The sequence below is a fragment of the Silene latifolia genome, unplaced genomic scaffold (genome assembly GCF_048544455.1).
Source record: "Silene latifolia isolate original U9 population unplaced genomic scaffold, ASM4854445v1 scaffold_112, whole genome shotgun sequence".
In the NCBI taxonomy this organism is placed as follows: Eukaryota; Viridiplantae; Streptophyta; class Magnoliopsida; order Caryophyllales; family Caryophyllaceae; genus Silene; species Silene latifolia.
Window position 1 is genome coordinate 1,769,550 of NW_027413126.1, and position 19,858 is coordinate 1,789,407.

The 19,858-nt window shown below is 40.7% G+C and overlaps 2 protein-coding genes across 2 annotated transcripts; one reads left to right on the top strand and one right to left on the bottom strand.

Moving 5' to 3' along the window:
• The first annotated feature begins 801 nt into the window (after positions 1–801).
• On the top strand, positions 802–6,479 carry LOC141637457 (uncharacterized). Its single transcript, XM_074446934.1, has 3 exons — positions 802–1,083; positions 1,920–3,131; positions 5,835–6,479. The coding sequence occupies exons 1-3, from the start codon at positions 802–804 to the stop codon at positions 6,477–6,479; spliced, it is 2,139 nt and encodes a 712-aa protein (XP_074303035.1).
• Positions 6,480–17,271: 10,792 nt separating this feature from the next.
• LOC141637458 (protein FAR1-RELATED SEQUENCE 5-like) lies at positions 17,272–18,282 on the bottom strand. The gene has a single exon (XM_074446935.1). It carries the CDS (start codon positions 18,280–18,282, stop codon positions 17,272–17,274), a length of 1,011 nt encoding a protein of 336 aa, XP_074303036.1.
• Positions 18,283–19,858: the final 1,576 nt, after the last annotated feature.

Sequence of the window (19,858 nt, forward strand, 5' to 3'; positions counted from 1 at the left end):
AGTTTAGAATTCAAGTCTTTAGTTTAAAAGTCCTTCTCTTGGGATCGACCCTTACTTGCACTATATTGCTTTATCCATTAGAGTAATCTAGAGTATAGTTTGGCTTATAAATTGTTAATTTGGTAGTTAATGCTAGTTATTACGACAACCTAGTTATTACATATCAAATTTTGGCGCCGTTGTCGGAGAAGGCAACGTAACTAGAACTTGAGTTGTGATTTATGCTTTGTTGTTCTTATTACCTTGTTATTGTCAAAAGTAAGTGGTAGTTCTAATATATCTTGTTTAGTGTGGAAGTTTATGCCTAGGTCCCAACAAGGTGGTGAGTTCACTCCAATTGAACAAGACGCATTTGGAGCATATTCTTGGTTATTCACCAACCCTCGGTATCAATGACCTCAAAGGGGAGGACAATTTGAAGAGTAAGCCTTAGAACCCCTTTCGATTGATCCAATAGAAGTAGAATATCCAACAATGGCTAATTATACAAGAACCATCCGGGAGCTCCGGGCAAGAAACTATGATACTCAACCTCTATGCATTACCTACCCACCCAAGGGGGCTAATGCAAACTTTGAGTTAAAGGGCTACTTTATCCACAATCTACCCAAGTTTCATGGGCATGCGGGGGATGACCCCAACCATCATCTCTCCGAATTCCATATGATGTATGAGGATGCTATACCAAATGGTGTCAGGGAAGACCAATTTAAATTGCGAGCTTTTCCATTCTCTTTACTAGATGCGGCAAAGGATTGGCTATTCTACCTTCCACCGGATTAAATTCGTACTTGGAAGGCCATGAAATCCGCATTTCATGAAAAGTTCTACTCCCATTCAAGATACAACCCTGCCAAGAAGGCCATCACTTCTCCGGAGCAAGATCCAAGTGAAAGCTTGTATGAGTATTGGGAAAGGTTCAAGAAGTTGGTTGCCCAATGTCCCTACCATGGGCTAAGTGGTGATGATCTTTTGGTTAACTTTTGTGACGCTCTTACTCAACAATACCAAATAATGGTGAATGCCGCTACGGGTGGTGGGGTTGACAACTACTCCGTGGCGGAGGCAAATGAAATCATAGAGGTTAGCCGCGAGCACAAGAAGCTATGGGAGTGGGGGACGAGGGTCTAAGACTGTCCACTCAATTTAAACAACCTCTCCTTCCAACCAAAAACTTGAGAAGACCGTGGATGATCTCACCAAAATGGTAGCTCAATTAATGGGGAACAACCAAGGTGGAGCACAAGGATCCAATGTGGAGTGCAATTATTGTCAAGGTCCACACCCGGTGGAGTCTTGTCCCATCATGGAAGAACAAGGGATAAACAAGGAGTATGTGAGTGCCATGATGCATGGTAACTAAAATTCTAGAAATCCCACCGGGGGAGGATACAACAAATACGATCCAAGTGGCAACACTTACAATATCGGCTCAAGGGACAATCTAAACCTTAGTTGGGGAGGGGATACTTCAAAGAGTTTCCAAAATGGACAATTCAACCATTTGAGGAATCAAAATTCACAAGGTCCCAACCCAAATTTCCAAAGAAACCAAAATTTTCAACAAAGAAAAGGAGGATCCTTCCAATTTGGAAATCAAGGTAACCAAGGTCCTCAAGGCAACTACAAGAATTTTCAAGGAGGGGGTTCCTCCTCTCAAGGAGATGACGAGTTATCCACCCAGGAGATGTTGAAGATTCTTGTGAAAGGGCAAGCCGAGATAACCAAGAGGTTTGACAAAATAGATGCGGATAAGCTCTCAAGTGATGCAAGGGTGAAGAACCTTGAGATCCAATTTGGCCAAATTTCCCAAGAAATTGCCAGAAACAACCAAAAGCACTCCACTTCAATCCCTTCCACAACATTCCCTCTAAAAGAAAATGCTAGTGCCATGACCTTGAGGAAGGGGAGAACCTTAGAATCTCCCCCCAAAGAAGAAGAGAAAGGCAAAGTCAAATGAGAGGATCATTGACATTGAGGTACAAGAGGAGGAAGAGATTGTGGTAGACAAAGCAAAGGATTCAAAATCCAAGGATAGTGGAGAAGAGTTAAAGACTCCTTTGAGCAAGGACAAAGGAGGGAAAGCAAACAACAACACCAATGATCATATTGAGGAGATAGTGAAAGAGCATGACGTGGAAGTACCTTTTCCTCACGCTCTCACACACTCCAAAAGGTTTGAAAGAGACGAAGATCTCTATGAAACCTTTAGGAACTGTGAAGTAAACATTCCCCTACTCAATCTTTTAAAACGCGTCCCGAGGTATGCAAAGTTTCTCAAGGAACTTTGTACGCCTAGGAGAAACACAAAAAAGGGAGCCCACAAGGTAAGGGTAAGTGAAGATGTCTCCGCCATTTTTAAAAGATCCCTTCCCAAAAAGTGTGGCGATCCGGGGATGTTCACTATACCATGCTCAATTGGGAAGAAACGTTTCACTCATGATATGTTATATCTAGGTGCATCAATCAATGTCATGCCCTACACACTTTATGAGACCTTAGGGCTTCCACCTTTGAACAAAACCGACGTAGTGATCCAACTCGCGGATCGCTCAAATATTTACCCAAAGGGGATGGTCGAGGATGTGTTGGTAGAGGTAGACCACTTAACTTTCCCGGCCGACTTCTATGTTCTTGATATGGAAGCCGACTCGAGGGCCACTCCGATCCTTTTAGGGAGGCCTTTCATGAAAACCTATAAAACAAAGATTGATGTGTCTAATGGGAACCTCACTATGGAATTTGACGGAAAGAAACTCACATACAACATCTATAATGCTATGAAACAACCTAGCGATTCACATTCACGCTATTTCTTTAACATCATTGAACCAATTGTCTCACAAGTGTATAATTTGTGTCAAAGGAACCCTCTTGAGGTTGCTCTCACTAACAATTTGGAACAAGAAGGTTTGCGTGTAGTGTTGTTTCATGATGTGCAGAAGTATTCCGAAGACTCAGACAAGGAAGAAGAGCTTGAAGATGGGGAAGAATTATCCAAAGATAAAAATGAAACACCACGATCCAGCCTAGGACGCAGCCTGCGCCATTCAACGCAGCCTGCGTCAAACGATGCAGCATGCGTCTCCTCACGCAGCCTGCGTCCTCCTCGGGTTTCAGCTGAAACTTTGGCATATCAAGAGCATAAATTCCTTATACCCTTTCTCTTCTTAGAAGCCAACCTTGAGAGACCTTTACCCTCCATCATAAAACCACACAAACATGAACCAAAACCCCTCCCAAATCACCTCAAATATATTTTCGTGGGAGAAAACAACCCTCTTCCATTGATTATCTCAAACCAACTCTAAAAGGAGCAAGAGGAGAGGTTAGTGACCATGTTGAAAGAGCATAAGGAAGCTTTTGGGTGGAGCATAGTCAATATCAAGGGGATAAGTCCAAGTACTTGCATGCACAAGATTCTGTTGGAGAAAGAGGCTAAGCTCGTGAGACAACCTCAAAGGAGACTCAATCCACCCATGATGGAGGTGGTAAAAGAGGAAGTCATCAAGCTCCTTCAAATGAGAATCATCTACCCCATTAGTGATTCACAATGGGTAAGTTCTACTCAAGTTGTGCCAAAGAAAGGAGGGGTGACGGTAGTCAAAAACACCCAAGAGGCATTGATCCCCACCCGTTTACAAACGGGATGGAGGGTATGTATTGATTATCGCCGCCCCAACCAAGTCACTTTGAAGGATCATTTTCCCCTACCCTTTCTAGATCAAATGCTAGAGAGGTTAGGTGGAAAAGTGTACTATTGCTTTTTGGACGGGTACGGGTATTTTCAAATCCACATTCACCCGGAGGACCAATCCAAAACAATTTTTACTTGCCCATTTGGCACTTATGCTTACCGCCGTATGCCCTTTGGATTGTGCAACGCTCCCGGAACTTTTCAACGTTGCATGATGAGCATTTTCTCGGACTATGTGGAGTGTATTTTGGAAGTCTTCATGGCACCATCCATGGAGACCAGGGACGAAGCTAGGACAAAATTTTTACCTGGGCCGATTTTTTATTTTATCGGTATATACTCATTTATTAGGGTGACCTCAAAGTCTCAAACCATTATGTCAACGTTTTTTATTTTTAATAGGATTTTTAGCGGAGTATAAAACATATTTATTGAATTAGGATTTATTTTTGTTTAATTATTGGTTTTTTCATTCCTTTTTTCCAATAAATTAATTTACTCAATATTTACAAAGCGTTTTTAATACTAGCTTAAATGATGAATTAAATTACAAATATAAACACTAATAAATCTCTTATAAGACGCCTTTATGATAAATTAAAATGGGGCTTAAAGTCGTATAAATAGTACTTTGATAAAATATGGGTCCTTCCTTTTTTTAAATAGTGTAAACAATTATTGGGCGAAAGAACTATTGTTGACAAAAAAGAATGTTTAATAGACAACCTAAACAAATGAAGCAAATTGTTAAAAAATTTAAAATAAAACTTAAAAAATACAAAGTACATTCCTCGAACGCGTGACCTTTTGGCTGAATTCACATAGATGTCTTTACCACTTTGCCAATTACCACTGTGCCATGTGTAATTTATTGATCATTAGCCTACTTATTTATTACTTGTTCTTAGAAATCTCGCCTGGGCCATGGCCCGTTCGGCCCAGGCGTAGCTTTGTCTCTGATGGAGATTACTTTCAGTCATGTCTAGACCACCTTGCTATGGTCCTAACACGGTGTATAGAGTCTCACCTCATACTAAATTCCAAAAAGTGTCATTTAATGGTGAGTAGTGGCATCGTGCTAGGGCATATAGTGTCGAAAAAAGGGATTGAGGTGGATACGACAAAGGTGGATGTGATTAAGACCTTACCGTATCCATATAATACTCGAGACGTGAGGTCGTTCTTGGGACACGCCGGATTTTATCGAAGGTTTATCAATGATTTTTCCGAAATCACTAACTCCTTGTGCAAACTCTTGCACAAGGATGTGGAGTTCGTGTTTGATAATGATTGTAGGGAAGCATTTGACTTGTTGAAGGAGAGACATATATCGGCCCTAATCATCCAAGCACCCAAATGGGATCGGTTATTTGAGATCATGACGGATGCAAGCGATTTTGCCATTGGAGCCGTGTTGGGGCAAAAGGAGGACAAAGCTTCTTATGTCATCCAATATGCTTGCTCCCTTCTCAACGATGCACAAAGGAATTACACTACAACCGAGTAGGAATTCTTGGCAGTAGTATAAGCTCTTGATAAATTTCGGTCATACTTATTAGGAGTCAAAGTGATTGTCTATACCGACCACAAGGCCATCACTCAACTTGTGAGCAAAAAAGACACAAAATCGAGGCTTATGCGGTGGGTTCTCCTATTAAGTGAATTTGACATCGAAATAAGAGAGAAAAAGGGATTGGAAAATGTTGTGGCTGACCACCTTAGTCGACTACAACTTAATGATCAACAAATGCAAAGAATGGGGGTAGTTGATGGGAGTTTTCCTCATGAATCTCTTTATGCTTTGAGGATGACGGAGCCATGGTACGCCAACTTGGTGAATTACATAGTGACAAAGAAGTTTCCTACCTCTTTGTCATCAAGCCAAAGAAGCAAGATCAAAGCCGATGCACGGTTTTATATATGGGATGATCCCTATCTATGGAAGATATGTCAAGACCAAGTTATCCGAAGATGTGTGTCGGATGTAGAGATACCGCCTATCCTTAAACATTGCCATGAATATACTTGCAGAGGTCACTTTGGACCCCAAAGAACGGCCCGGAAAATTCTTTAAAGCGGGTTCTATTGGCCAAACATCTTTAAAGATGCCCACATATTCAAAAAAACTTGTGACAAGTGCCAACGGGTTGGCAACATATCAAAGAGGAATGAAATTCCTCAACAACCCATGCTATACTTGGAGATATTTGATGTGTGGGGAATAGACTTCATGGGGCAATTTCCAAAATCGGATGGCTATCTCTACATTTTATTTGCGGTAGACTATGTTTCAAAATGGGTTGAGGCCATACCAACTAGGAATGATGATGCAAGAATGGTTTCAAGTTTTGTTCAAAGCCACATTTTCTCAAGGTTTGCTTATCCAAGGGCGTTGATAAGTGATCGAGGCACCCACTTTTGCAACCGGATTATGGAGGGGTTGCTCAAGAAGTACGGGGTCGTGCATAAAGTCTCCACCGCTTACCACCCTCAAACAAACGGGCAAGCGGAGGTGTCTAATCGGGAGATCAAGGGTATCTTAGAAGAAACGGTGAACCCCGATAGAAAAGATTGGAGTCAAAGGTTGAACGACGCTCTTTGGGCATACCGCACCGCCTACAAGACCCTGATTGGTATGTCCCCATACCGGCTCATCTATGGCAAGGCATGTCACCTTCCCTTGGAAGTGGAGCATAAGGCCTATTGGGCAATCAAGTCTTTCAACCAAATCATAGATGACGCGGGCTTCCATAGGAAGCTTCAACTTCAAGAGATTCAATAAATCCGTCTTGACTCCTAGGACAATGCCGCCATATACAAGGAGAAAGCGAGAATATAGCCATGACCGGATGATAAGTTGTAGGGAGTTCAAGGAGGGTAGAAAAGTTCTTGTCTTCTAAAGTAGGATCAAGTTGTTCTTCGGAAAGCTAAGGTCAAGATGGCTTAGACCGTACATTGTGAAGAAGGTCCATTCTTATGGAGCGGTGGAAGTTGAAAACCCAAGCACGGGAAAGATGATCAAAGTAAATGGACAACGTCTCAAGGAATATCATGAAGGAATGGAACCACAAATGGTGGAAGAAGTCACTTTGGAATACCCAATTTATCAAACATGATCAAATGAAGCACTAAGTCGATCCATAGACGTTAAAAATACGACAACCTTTGTTAATACACTCTCTTTAGCATAATTTACCGCTTTCATAGATAGAATTTACATTCATGTCATTTCAATTCATATCATTTCATTCCTTGTTAAAAATGAATTGCATCAAATACTTGGAAGTTACTAATGCTCTTGTGGAGATTTGATAGACGAGTTTTGCATGGGGAAACGCGATAAAAAGGGTCAACTCGGAATTTGTGAAGTATGAAGGACGACTTAAGTATAGGGGATGCTCATTACACCCAAAGAAAATAAGAATTAAAAAATTCAATTTGGCACCCCCGGCAGTCTAGAATGCACCCTGCGTCATTTGATGCAGCCTGCATCGGTTCACGCAGGCCTTCGTTGTTTGACGCAGCTTGTGTCCCAGGCTGAATAGTGCCCCCGTCAATCCTCAAAACACTAAAAACACAAAACTACCTTCATAATTCCGGATTCCCCTTACCTTCATCTTCATCAAAACCCCTTCAAAAATTCCCCAACTCTCATCAAAATCCCCACAAATTATCACCTTTAATCCTCCCTCCTTGTCACAAATCCCTCAATTTTGTGACTACCACCATCAAGTACCTCCCATATACCCTTTTGACAGATTTTTCCCAAATCAATCAAGAACCCTAACTCAAGAATCGTCAAAATCAAGGCTTCACTCGGGATTTTAAGGTTCTAGACGGGTTTTGCAAGGTTTATTCAACAACTTTTAGCAAGTTTTGTGTGGAAACCGGGAAGGTATAACTATACTCTCCTCTCTTTATTTTTACATACTTGTTTTAGGTCGAAATCTAGAGTTTTAGGACTCCTTGTTTCGTTCCCATTGTTGTTGTTAGGATTATATACTTGTTGTGGCAAAAACATTTCTGGGTAAGGTAGAGGAAATCATCAAACACAAACTTTTGAGAAGTTGCAAAGTGGTGCACACCAAGTGTTTATTGATTTGCCTCATTGAGTGAAAAACTGTTTTGAGTGGTATTTGCATTGTTTTTATCTTGCAATGAAGTATAGGATGGCCCCAAGGATCGCAAAGTTGTTTGGTGGGAAGGGAAAGTCGAATAAGAGAGCGGTTGAAGCATCCGATTCGGATGTCGAGGAAGTTTTTATGGGACATAAGGGCATGACCGCCGCCCAACTGAAAATTTGGAACAAAATTTTTGCCCCTAAATCACAAAACGTTGTTACAACCAAATTCTTGTGCCCAACCACATTGAAAAAGCTCGGCCTCTACGACACCACTTTTCCTTTACTTGCTAAGGTGGGGTTAGAGGCCTACCTCCATAATGATACATGGGACACAACATATTGATCCTACACTTACGAGTTCCTAACCACATTGACCGAACTTGATATGGATGAGGATGGTGAGCGTTCATATAAGTTTAGAATCCATCAAAAGTGGTACGAGTGCACCCTCTCACAAGTGAGGGAGATCCTAAAAATAACCAAAAATCCCGAGCCCATCATGTCATGAAAATGAACTGCCGAGGCCTTTTGGAATGCACTCACCGACAAAACCTCTACCACCAAAGATGATAAAATTTCCGCCCTAACAAACCCACCCCTCCGCATACTTGCCCGTTTTCTTATCACCCTTTTCACGGCCGTTGGAGAGCCAACCAAGGTGAGTGAAGCGGTAAAGATTTATTTGTGGACTATGCTCCCCGAGGGAGTAGGCATTCCGAATTGGGCCAAATTATTCATGGATGCATGCTTGCATCACAAATTGAAGCAATCGGGTGGAAATATTCATTGTGGTGGACTTGTGACCTTCTTTGTCCGTCATTTCCATGGGCAAATTTCCTTGAGTCAAGCAGCCAATGAAGCTCGGGGAGTTTGTTATTACAACGAATTTGCCCTTCAAGAATGCAATATGTTTAGAATTCTTCCTACGGTGCCACTTTCGGGTCATTGGTTAGGAAATAATGGTTTGTCTTATCTTCGGTTGCCTCCTCTTACGCCTCTTCGTAAAGGGCCTACGGCACCCCATTTCAATTGCCGTCGCGACCCCGATATTGAAAAAGAGCAACAGTAGGAGCCTAGGAGGAGTGTGGCTAGGAGAAGTGAAGTAAGACCAAGGAGGGAGAGGGAGAGTGAGAGACAAGAAGAAGAGAGGGAGATCTAAAGAATGGAAGGATCTAGTCTTCAACAACCGGGTGTGCACTCCACTTATGTACAAGACACTCCTATGCATGAAGCCGGAGTTTCCACCACTCCCACCATGGAACCTTGGCAACATCAAATGTTCAAGTATTTTGAGGACACCCGGGGGACTTTACAAACTATTAGTGGATGGGTTGAGAGCTCCCACAATTGGCAACAACAATATGGGCCAAGGTTGGAGAGCTTGGAACAATTCAAGAATGCTTTTGATGAGCATAAGCGGTTGGGAGATGAAGCCGAGTTGGCTCAAATGAGGATGCTTGAAGGGATAGCCAAACGCAAGAGGAATCCCATGCTTGGCAACAATAAAAAGCCAAGCAATGGGCGGATAATCAAGCCTTGTGGAAGGCTCAAAATGAGTGGAGAGAGTAAGTGAGTCACCAATTAGGGGTGCATAATGAAAGGCACCACCAATATATTGAGGACTCATACCAAGATGCCCAAACACAAGAAGATTCCTTCGGCCTCATCCGCGGCCTCTTTGGCATGACCCTCTACCATAATGACCCCAACTACCAACCCACCATTAGTGAGCAACAAGTTGATGAAGGCTTTGAAAGGGCAAAAAGAGTGAGAGAGGCAAGGGAGAGGAGGAGAAGACACCAAGGGACATATGAGCAAGGTGAAGGCTCGAGTCCCTTCAACAACTAATCTTGACAAGGTGATAGTACTCCTCCACATTGAGGACAATGTGTGGTCTAAGTGTGGGGGAGTGAGATGATTGTAAAATATGTGTATACATAGCTTTGATGCATTTTCTTCAAAAAAAAAAAAAAAACAACGAAAATCCAGGCTAGGTGAAAACCAAGGGTGGGCACCGAAGGCAAGATTGAGAAGGTGGCCGAGGATGGAATGAAAACCCGAAAGGGAATTCCGGGAAAAATGAAGAAACAAGTTGTGAGCCACCATGAGAGGTAAGGAAAAGTTAAGGTGAAAACCCGAAAGGGCACCTTAAGCAAAATGAGGGATTTTCAACAACAAAAATTATAAAATTGAACAATGTAACACCAAAAAGATGGAGGGATAAGAAGGGAGTGATAAGGAGGGCCTTGGAAGGAGGTTAGTTTTAGGATTTAATTTCTTTTGAGTCACAAAAACTTGTCCCAAATTAGTGGAATTTTGATTTGGCTACTTGAGTTGTTGATTCATGAAGGAGTTTGGCCAACCAAGTAGCACAATGTTCATTGAATGGAGTGATAAGGGGGTGTTATAAGTGGTGATGAGTGGTGTGTGATAGGAGGATTGAGAGGTCACTTTGCTATTGCCTTGGGATAAGGCATGAGTGACCAATACTACCTTTAGGAGATACAAGAAGGGTGGATTTGGAATGAGTCGGAGTTGGTGGTGTGTCATGTCTTTGTATAAGGGAGATATAAGGCGGGAGAGTGAGGGAAGAGCGAGTGTCAAAAACCTTGAGTCTAGATTTTCATTTAATCAGTGAATTGTGTTTGAGGGAGACATAAGAAGGATGTGGAAAGGAAAGAGTGATCATTCACCCCTATACTCATCTATGGACTTGCCCAAGTGTCTTCGTTGAGTTTTACTCGGGACGAGCAAAAGTCCAAGTGTGGGGGAGTTTGATAGGGTCAAAAGTGTCGAGTCAATAAGGCCTTCTTAGGCCCAGTTTGTTTAATTTAAGGGTCATTTTGTAGGAACAATGAGTTAATCTTCCCGTCCCATTGTTTGTCGCGATTAATGAGTTTTAATGTATGTGTGGAGCATTGTTTTGAGAGGAGAGTCCGGAATCCCGAGCAAGAGCCTCTAGCCATACTCATAAGCAAGCAATCAAGTGAAGACGGCTATACGCGAGGTATTATAGGAGTTAACATCCCTTGGTGTAACGCATGGAGGCTAAGTGATGAAGAAATCGTGAAAAGGAAGAACCATTTTGGAGTGGAGATCAGTCCAGGACGCAACCTGCGTCTGTTGATGCAACCTACGCCGTATGACGCAGGCCTGCGGTGGATGATGCAGCCTGCGTCCTCCTCGGCCTTGAAGAGTTGATCAACCATCCTTAATCATTTTGGTTGAAGCCCAAAACCATGTTTAACCTAGATGGGGGTGCAGCCCTATATATAGTTCATGTTTTGAAGACCTAAAAAGGATATTATTAGGGAATAATTCTCAAAACCTTGTATGAGAAGAGAACTTGGTATTTTAGGAAGAAAGTTATAATCTTTTGACATTGGATGTTAATCTTTCCACATTTCTTGGGTTTTTCTAAGGATATGGAAGGCTAAGCTTTAATCTTGATGTAATTTGATCAAAGTATCCAACTTTAGTATTGTAAGACTCTTAACCATCTCTTAATTTATCTAATATCCTTTCCTTGTGCTTAATTTTATATGTTGAATGATGTTTATGTTTGGGTTGGCCATCCTTGCTTATTGTTGTCCAACTATTGCAAATTCTAGAGAAATGGTTTAATCTATCTAGGATTGTTTGAAGCAAATTTGTTGTATGTTGATTTGGTTTAAAGGATTCATATAACAAATAGGAAAGTTTATGTCTTTTGCTCATTTGTATGGTTTAATCTCATGAGGAATTGATCCTAGTTCCATATTTTGGTTAAAATCTTAATGTTCATGCTTAGGCTCTTTTCATGGTTTAATGACTTGTTGTCTAAGTTTGAAGGGTATGTGTTGATGGTTTAATTTGCATGTATCAACATCTTGAGATGGTAGTATTGGGTAGATAATAGTAAAAGAGTAAAAAGAGTTAGACTTTATCATTGTTGGGTTACTAAGAGAGAATTACATCAAGTTTTCCCCTTTATATTGAATCTTGCATACTAGTTGTTTGTAGAATTGTCTCAATAAGAAAATCTCCATTTTTACTCAATTTCCATGTTTGTTTCCAAACCCATGCCTTTTCCATCTATGTTTCCTACTAGTTGAACATTGTTAATATCCATTGTTTGTGATTAGTTCCTTTTGTTAAGTTTAAATTGTCATTAGGGTCTTAATTAGTATTCAATAGTTTACAATTCAAGTCTTTAGCTTAAAAGTCCTTCTCTTGGGATCGACTCTTACTTGCACTATATTGCTTTATCCATTAGAGTAATCTAGAGTATAGTTTGGCTTATAAATTGTTAATTTGGTAGTTAATACTAGTTATTACGACAACATAGCTATTACATATCAGCCAGCTATCTGTTGAGGCCTACCTTAGGAGCTTTGAACTGCTAAGCCTGCAATGTGAGGCTACTGAGAAACCTGAGCAAAAGATTGCTAGGTTTATTAAGGGTTTGGATCCTAAGATAGCTAGCAGGGTAAGGATGCAGCAGGTTTGGTCATTTGATGAGGCAGTCAACCTAACCTTAAGAGTTGAGAAACTGGGAAAAGTGAAACCTGTAACACCCAAATTCCCCACCAGACCAACATTCAAACCTTATACTGGTGTTAAGATCACTGAGACACCTAAACCAACAACCAAATGCACAGAAGACAAGGGAAAGGCACTCATGTACCTTAAGGCTAACCCACCTCTATCCAGGGATAAGATCATATGTTTTCATTGCCAAGGCTTTGGCCATTTCAAGAAGGATTGTCCTTCTAACAGGGCTCTCACAACTATGGAGATTGAAGAGTGGGAAAGGGAAGGTCTAGTTGAGTATGAGGAGGATGAGACAATGGTCCTAGAATAAGTGGAAACTGAGGAGGGAACAGAAGAAGGACAAGTTGTAGCCCACCCTGTCACAGGGCGCAGTTTGATCCTATGGAGGGTTATGCACTCTCAACCAGCTCCTTTAGAAGCTGACCAAAGATCCATGATCTTCAGAAGTAGATGCACTGTCCAAGGGAGGGTGTGTAATCTAATCATTGATGGAGGTAGCTGTACCAATGTAGCTTCCACCATTGTGGTCAGCAAGCTGAGTTTACCCACCCAAGAGCATCCAAGGCCATACAGGTTGAGGTGGTTAAACAAGGGTTTTGAAGTGAGAGTTGACGAACAATGCATTGTTCCTTTTTCAATTGGGAAGGTGTACAAGGATGAAGTGTTATGTGATATGGTCCCTATGGATGCCTGTCACCTACTGTTAAGGAGGCCATGGGAGTTTGACAGGAACACCACTCACCAGGGAAAGGAAAATGTCTATAGTTTCAAGCACAATGGCAAGAAGGTTACCCTGACCCCCTTGTCACCAAACCAAAGAGGTTATGGAAGTCCTAACATGCCTGAGAAAGTCATTGGAGTGCTGTTTCTATCTGAGGCAGCCATAATCAAAGAAATGAAGCAAGAACAACCTGTGATAATTATGTTGTCAAGGGAAATCAACACTAATGAGAGCACTGGTGTGCCTGCAGAGGTTGAGCCTCTAATTCAGTGATACAAAGAAGTTTTTCCAGATGAGTTGCCTAGTGGATTACCACCCCTGAGAGGAATTGAGCATCACATACCTTGTACCTGGTTCTATACTTCCTAACAGACCAGCTTACATATGTGATCCCACAGCAACCAAGGAACTTCAGCACCATATTGAGGAATTAATGACAAAGGGCTTTATAAGGGAGTCACTGAGTCTATGTGCAGTGCCTGCTCTACTGGTGCCTAAGAAATATGGAACATGGAGAATGTGTACTGATAACAGGGCTATAAACAATATCACAGTCAAATACAGGTTCCCTATTCCAAGGTTGGATGATAGGTTGGATGAGCTCAGTGGAGCTCAGATCTTTTCAAAAATAGATCTTAGGCAAGGTTATCATCAGGTGAGGATAAGAGAAGGTGATGAGTGGAAAACAGCTTTCAAAACCAAGCATAACTTGTATGAGTGGCTTGTTATGCCATTTGGCATGTCCAGTGCCCCAAGCACCTTCATGAGACTAATGACTGAAGTTCTGAGACCTTGCCTTGGAAGATTTGCTGTGGTATAATTTGATGACATACTCATCTACAACAACAATCCATCTGAACATCTATCACACTTGAAAGCAGTCTTTAAAATACTCAAGGAACAGAAGCTGTATGGGAAGCTTGAGAAATGTACTTTCATGGTCAATGAGGTAGCCTTTCTAGGGTATATTATATCTAGAAGAGGAATATCAGTTGATCAGGAGAAGATAAAAGCTATACAGACATGGCTAGTCCCACAAAAAATCACAGAAGTAAGGGGGTTCCATGGTCTGGCATCCTTTTATAGGAGATTCATCAAGAATTTCAGTACAGTTGTTGCACCAATCACTGAGTGCATGAGAAAAGGGGATTTCCAATGGACTGAAGCTGCTCAACAGTCTTTTAAAAATATCAAGATGTTGATGTGTGAGACTCCCATTCTGAAGCTACCAAACTTTGATCAATTATTTGAGGCAGAGTGTGATGCTAGTGGAGTTGGAATAGGAGCTGTCCTACTCCAAGGACAAAAACCAGTGGCTTACTTCAGTGAGAAACTGAATGGAGCTAAGTTGAGATACTCAACTTATGATAGGGAATTCTATGCCATCATCAGGGCCCTCACACATTGGGGTAACTACCTGAAACCCAAGCCATTTGTGTTGCACTCAAATCATGATGCCCTGAAATACATCAATGGCCAACATAAGCTAAGCCATAAGCATGCTAAATGGGTGGAGTTCCTGCAAGCATTCACCTTTTCAAACACATACAAGGAAGGGAAACAAAATATAGTAGCTGATACCCTATCTAGGAGGCACTCTCTGTTGACTGTCATGAGTAACAAGGTTCTTGGGTTTGAGTTCACGAAGGAGATGTATAAAGAGGATACTGATTTCTCTGAGGAATTGATCACTCATACAGAAGGAGGACCAATCCAGGGGAGGAAATATCTGGTGCAAGAGGGTTTTCTATTTCATGGCAACAAACTGTGTGTGCCAAGGGGATCTTACAGGGATTTGCTAATCAGGGAAGTCCATTCAGAAGGACTAGGGGGACATTTTGGGGTCCAGAAAACCCTAGAGATTTTACAAGATCAGTTTTACTGGCCAAGAATGATAGGTGATGTTCAGGCAGTCCTTAGAAGGTGCTCAACATGCCAGAAAGCCAAGAGCTCTTTCCAAGTTGGACCCTACACACTACTGCCTGTCTTTGAAAGGCTATGGGAAGATGTGAGCCTTGATTTCATTATGGCCCTGCCTAGGACACAGAGAGGGAAGGATTCAATCATGGTAGTTATGGATAGGTTCAGTAAAATGGCTCGCTTTGTAGCCTGCAAGAAGACTGAGGATGCTGCCAGTGTTGTTGAGCTATAGCTCAAAGAATGTGAGAAACCATGGGATTCCTAAGACAATTGTCTCAGACAGAGACACCAAGTTCATGAGTTATTTCTGGAAAACCCTATGGAAGCTCCTAAAGATAAAGCTCTTGTTCAGTACTTCCCACCACCCACAAACAGATGGCCAAACTGAGGTCACCAACAAAACTTTGGGGAGGATACTAAGGTGTCTAGTCAGCAAGACCTTGAAAGATTGGGATCTAAAGCTAGCTGCAGCTGAATTTGCATTCAACATAGCACCTTCCACTGCTACTGGTCATAGTTCTTTTGAGGTAGTCTATGGGATTAATCCACTAATGACCTTGGACTTGTCTTCTGTCCCAAGGGAAGAACTGAATCCAGATGCTAAAAAGACAGCTGAACAAATTCTGAAGTTACATGAGTGTGTGAGAAAGCAAATTGAGAGGTCCAATGAACTGTATAAGAAGCAATCCAAGAAGCCTAGAAAAAAAAGAAAGAATTTGAGGCAGGAGATCTGGTATGGCTGCACCTCAGGAAAGAAAGATTTCCATCAAAAAGAAAGAACAAGCTTATGCATAGGGCAGATGGACCATTTGAGGTCTTGGAGAGAATTGGTCCAAATGCTTATAAGATTGACTTGTCAGGGGACTATGGGGTTCATGGAACGTTCAATGTGGGTGATCTCAATCTATTTTATGAAGATTCTGAGGGAGAGGAGGACCCAAGCTTGAGGACAAGCCCTATTCAACCGGGAGGGTTGCAGCAGGAGCTGATAACCAGGTCCCTGATCATTTGAGGGAAGGCCAGGGATAATCTAGCCATAGCCTCACCTTGCCAGGGCATGACCTAGGATCACCAGACACAGGCCAGGCCACAACAGTCTCATCAAACCAGATTCAGGCTAACAACAATGATCAGGCAACATCAACTGTCAGTCCAAGTTCATCAGTTCACAAGCGCACGACTCAGGCTAACCACCAGCTGCCATGTTGGCCAGCTGAGTCTTTATTCAACTAAGATTAAATCAACCCTAGGGAGCCAGGCTTAATTCCCAAGGCATTTCACAGAAAATCAAACTGAAGAGCAAGTTACAGAAAGGGTAAATCAGAGAAAGTAGAATTGCCATTTTTGGCCAAACAAGGGAAAAAATCTCAACAAAGGACTCTTGGCCTGTTTCAGCATTCATCAGATAACACCTAGAGCAATAGATGGTGCCTAATCCAAAGCCATTTGACCTTCACACAATCAGCCAAAGAAATGCAGCAGTCATTGAGCAGCCTGTCACTATCATGCCTGCAGCTCTTTTGTTTTTGCTCAGTTTGCTTTAATTCCTTTTGTATCCGTTGTAAAATATTTCCACTGCTTTTGTTTTCTTCCTAAGACTAATCATGGCCCTTAGATGGAGGTATCTAGGGTTTTATTTATGTCGAGACTTCACAGGAAAAGCCTATATAAGGACCATTCCTCAGTCTGTTTTACTCAAACTTTGATTAATGAAAAAACCTTGAGATTTCTCTCAAAATTTGCAAATCTTTTCAACTTTGCTGAGTCTTAGTTGTAATTCAGACTTAATAATACCTTGTGCTTTCTTAGGTATTGATTAAGGATCTGTGGTGTTACTTAGAACAGGTCTGTGCTTGCTTGAGCGGTTTTAAGTGCATTGTCTGGTTGAGGTTGAATTAATTATGTGCTTGCTTGAATAATTCAGTCTTAATCCTCCTAAATTATTAAGTTAACCTTCTGTGTATGCTTGAGGGTGAATTTGATAATTATATCTTGGTTTCTAGTCACAAAACGAGTCATTCATCTCTGCTGAGAAAACTGTCTCAGAATCACCATATTTCAGTCTGGTTTTCATTTTAATTAAAATACCTAGAGTGCTTGTAAAATTCTGAATTTTGGCTCAGATTTAGTTTGATATCTTAACTAAATTATCACTAATTTTCATGATTTATCAAGGTCATTTACTATTTTTACAAAAATCCTAAAGTTCATTATATTCCCTGAAGTTGTCCTTTGTCTATTGTCAGGGTTTGTCCAATTTGTGTCTGACCCTATGGCTTACACTGTAGATATTAAAGAGGAACACGAGATTAATACCCAACGAGCAGTAGCAGCAACGCACGAACACGAACAGCGCAATGATGAACATTGGAGGTGAATAGTGACGGGGAACAATTCGGTGAATAGTGATGGTGAACAGTGCGGTGAATGGTGAAGGTGAACAGTAATGAACACGAGAGCACATATCTCCACCCACTTAAACTCAAACTCAGGAACAGTCAAAGTAATATCCCAAACAACTGAATTGAAACGAGGCAGAAAGTCTATATCCTTGCATATGGATGGACTTACTTTAACGGTCACTTTTTGCATGATATGCCACATGCAAAAGCGGTGACGAGCTTTATTAAAAACTTTGGGAACGGCCAGTATAAGTCCAGGGGCCTGATCAGTAACAACACATTGAGGTTCTTTTTTATTCATTGCATCCAAAAAATTTTCAAGACACCACTTAAATGATTCCTCATCCTCGTGTTCAAGCAATGCTGCACCAAATGTAACAGACTTCTTATGATGGTCAACACCAGTGAAAGGTGCAAACATTATATTATACTTGTTGGTTCCATAAGTTGCATCAAAACTAACAGCATCGCCAAACAATGAATAGTTTTGCCTAGATTGTGAATCACACCAAAAGAGTCTAGACAAAATATGTGATTCATCAGTGTAATACGCAAAATAAAAACCCGTACTTGTTTCAGAAATCTCTTTAAATCGATCAATGACCATTTGAGCATCTTTTCCACCTGTAAAACACTTGACATCCCTGTTGAAATTCTTAAACTCCGTCAATGATGTACCAACATTTTCATAGCCATTTGCATACTCTTTGCAAAGCCTAAAACTTGTTGAAGTACCTATATTGATAAATGCCTGCTTGTGAAATGCATTAAGCTTCCTTGTCAATTTCTGGAGATGAGCATCCTTAACAGAGCAAAGAATGTGATTGTGAAAATCATGGAACATGTCAACAACATAACCTTTGCTGTTATATCTAAACCTGATCATTGCAAGACAACCTACTCTTGTAATTTTCACTGACTTTGTATTGCTCTTATTTTCCACATTCCTACTCTAAACGCTAATTTGATGCACATAGCAACAATTTGATGCATGTAACTAATAGTTTGATGATTGTAAAACCTGTCTAATTCATGAAACGGAGTCAACAATATCATGATTTCAACCAATTTAAACAATATCTCAATTTTCCGAACCCTAATTTCTCAATTAAGCTAAAGACGATAATACAAACAACGAATTCAACTAATTTAATCCATTAATTGAAAATAACAAAAAGATCAAAATATAAACCCTAATTTGATGCACATAGCAACAACTTGATGCACGTAACTAATAGTTTGATGATGGTAAAACCAGTCTAATTCATGAAACTGAGTCAACAATAACACGATTTCAACCAATTTAAACAATTTCTCAATTTTCCGAACCCTAATTTCTCAATTAGGCTAAAGACGATAATACAAACAACTAATTCAACTAATTTAATCGACGAATTATAAAATTACAAACAGATCAAAATATAAACCCTAATTTCACAAAAATTAATCAGCAATTTCGAAATATTATCTTGAATAAAAAAAGGTTCCATTGATTAAGGACGCGTCGAATAGGTAGATCGTTGAAGAGATTGATGGATCAGTAGTTGACGATCAATCGTATCGATCGTAGAAGAAAGAAAGATCGCGTTGTGGAAGATGGTGATATTCGAAGAGAGAGAAAGAAATATGAGAGGGAAAAGAAAATTGGTAAATGAGGGAGTTTAGAAGGTTTAGGGGTAGGACCGAGATTGATTTTGGCGCACTGTACAATCCTCCGTTCTATTATTATATTAGATTAAGGTGGTTCTCACGGTTCTCATTATATGGGTGGTTCTCACCGGATCTCGACCCTATATATATATATATATATATATATATATATATATATATATATATATATATATATATATATAATATAATCAAATGAGTCCACCACCAAACTTTGAGTCCTTAAGTCCTATTATTGGCCTTTTGGATCAAGGAAATGGAGGGCTAAGATGAAAACATAAAAAAGATGGTTAATGCTCTAATTTACTCTCTCCCTCTAATTTACTCATTAACTCTATGAGTCGTCCTCGCTACTCATTCATCATCTCATTATCACATCTCCTCCTTCTCTCTCTATATCTCACTTCTCCTTATTCTCTCAAAAACCCAAAAAAAAAAACCCAACAAATAAAAAACCCAAATAAATTATTCACTCCTCTATATCTCACTTCTACCTATTCTCTCAAAAACCCAAAAAAAACCCAAAAAAACCATTCACTCCTCTATTCCTCATTCACAATTTCACTCTTCCTCTCTTTCTAAAACCCAATTCTCTCAAAACCTCAAAAAATTAAAACCCAAAAAATCTCAAAAAACTAAAACCCAAAACAATCAAAACTCAAAGACCCCGCTCTTCCTCACCGGCCACCACCACCGCCGCCCACTATCCCGCACCGCCTGTCTCGAGTTTTTTTTTTTTAATTTCTTCCCAGATCTGGGCGTTTGTGTACTTTTTTTTTTGTTTGTGTGTTCTT

Coding starts and splice junctions, on each gene's coding strand:
- LOC141637458 (XM_074446935.1), bottom strand. CDS start 18,282: ATGATCAGGTTTAGATATAACAGCAAAGGTTATGTTGTTGACATGTTC.
- LOC141637457 (XM_074446934.1), top strand. CDS start 802: ATGAAATCCGCATTTCATGAAAAGTTCTACTCCCATTCAAGATACAAC. Junction 1,084..1,919: donor AGGCAAATGAAATCATAGAG/GTTAGCCGCGAG, acceptor GGAGAACCTTAG/AATCTCCCCCCAAAGAAGAA. Junction 3,132..5,834: donor GGGTTTCAGCTGAAACTTTG/GCATATCAAGAG, acceptor ACTTGTGACAAG/TGCCAACGGGTTGGCAACAT.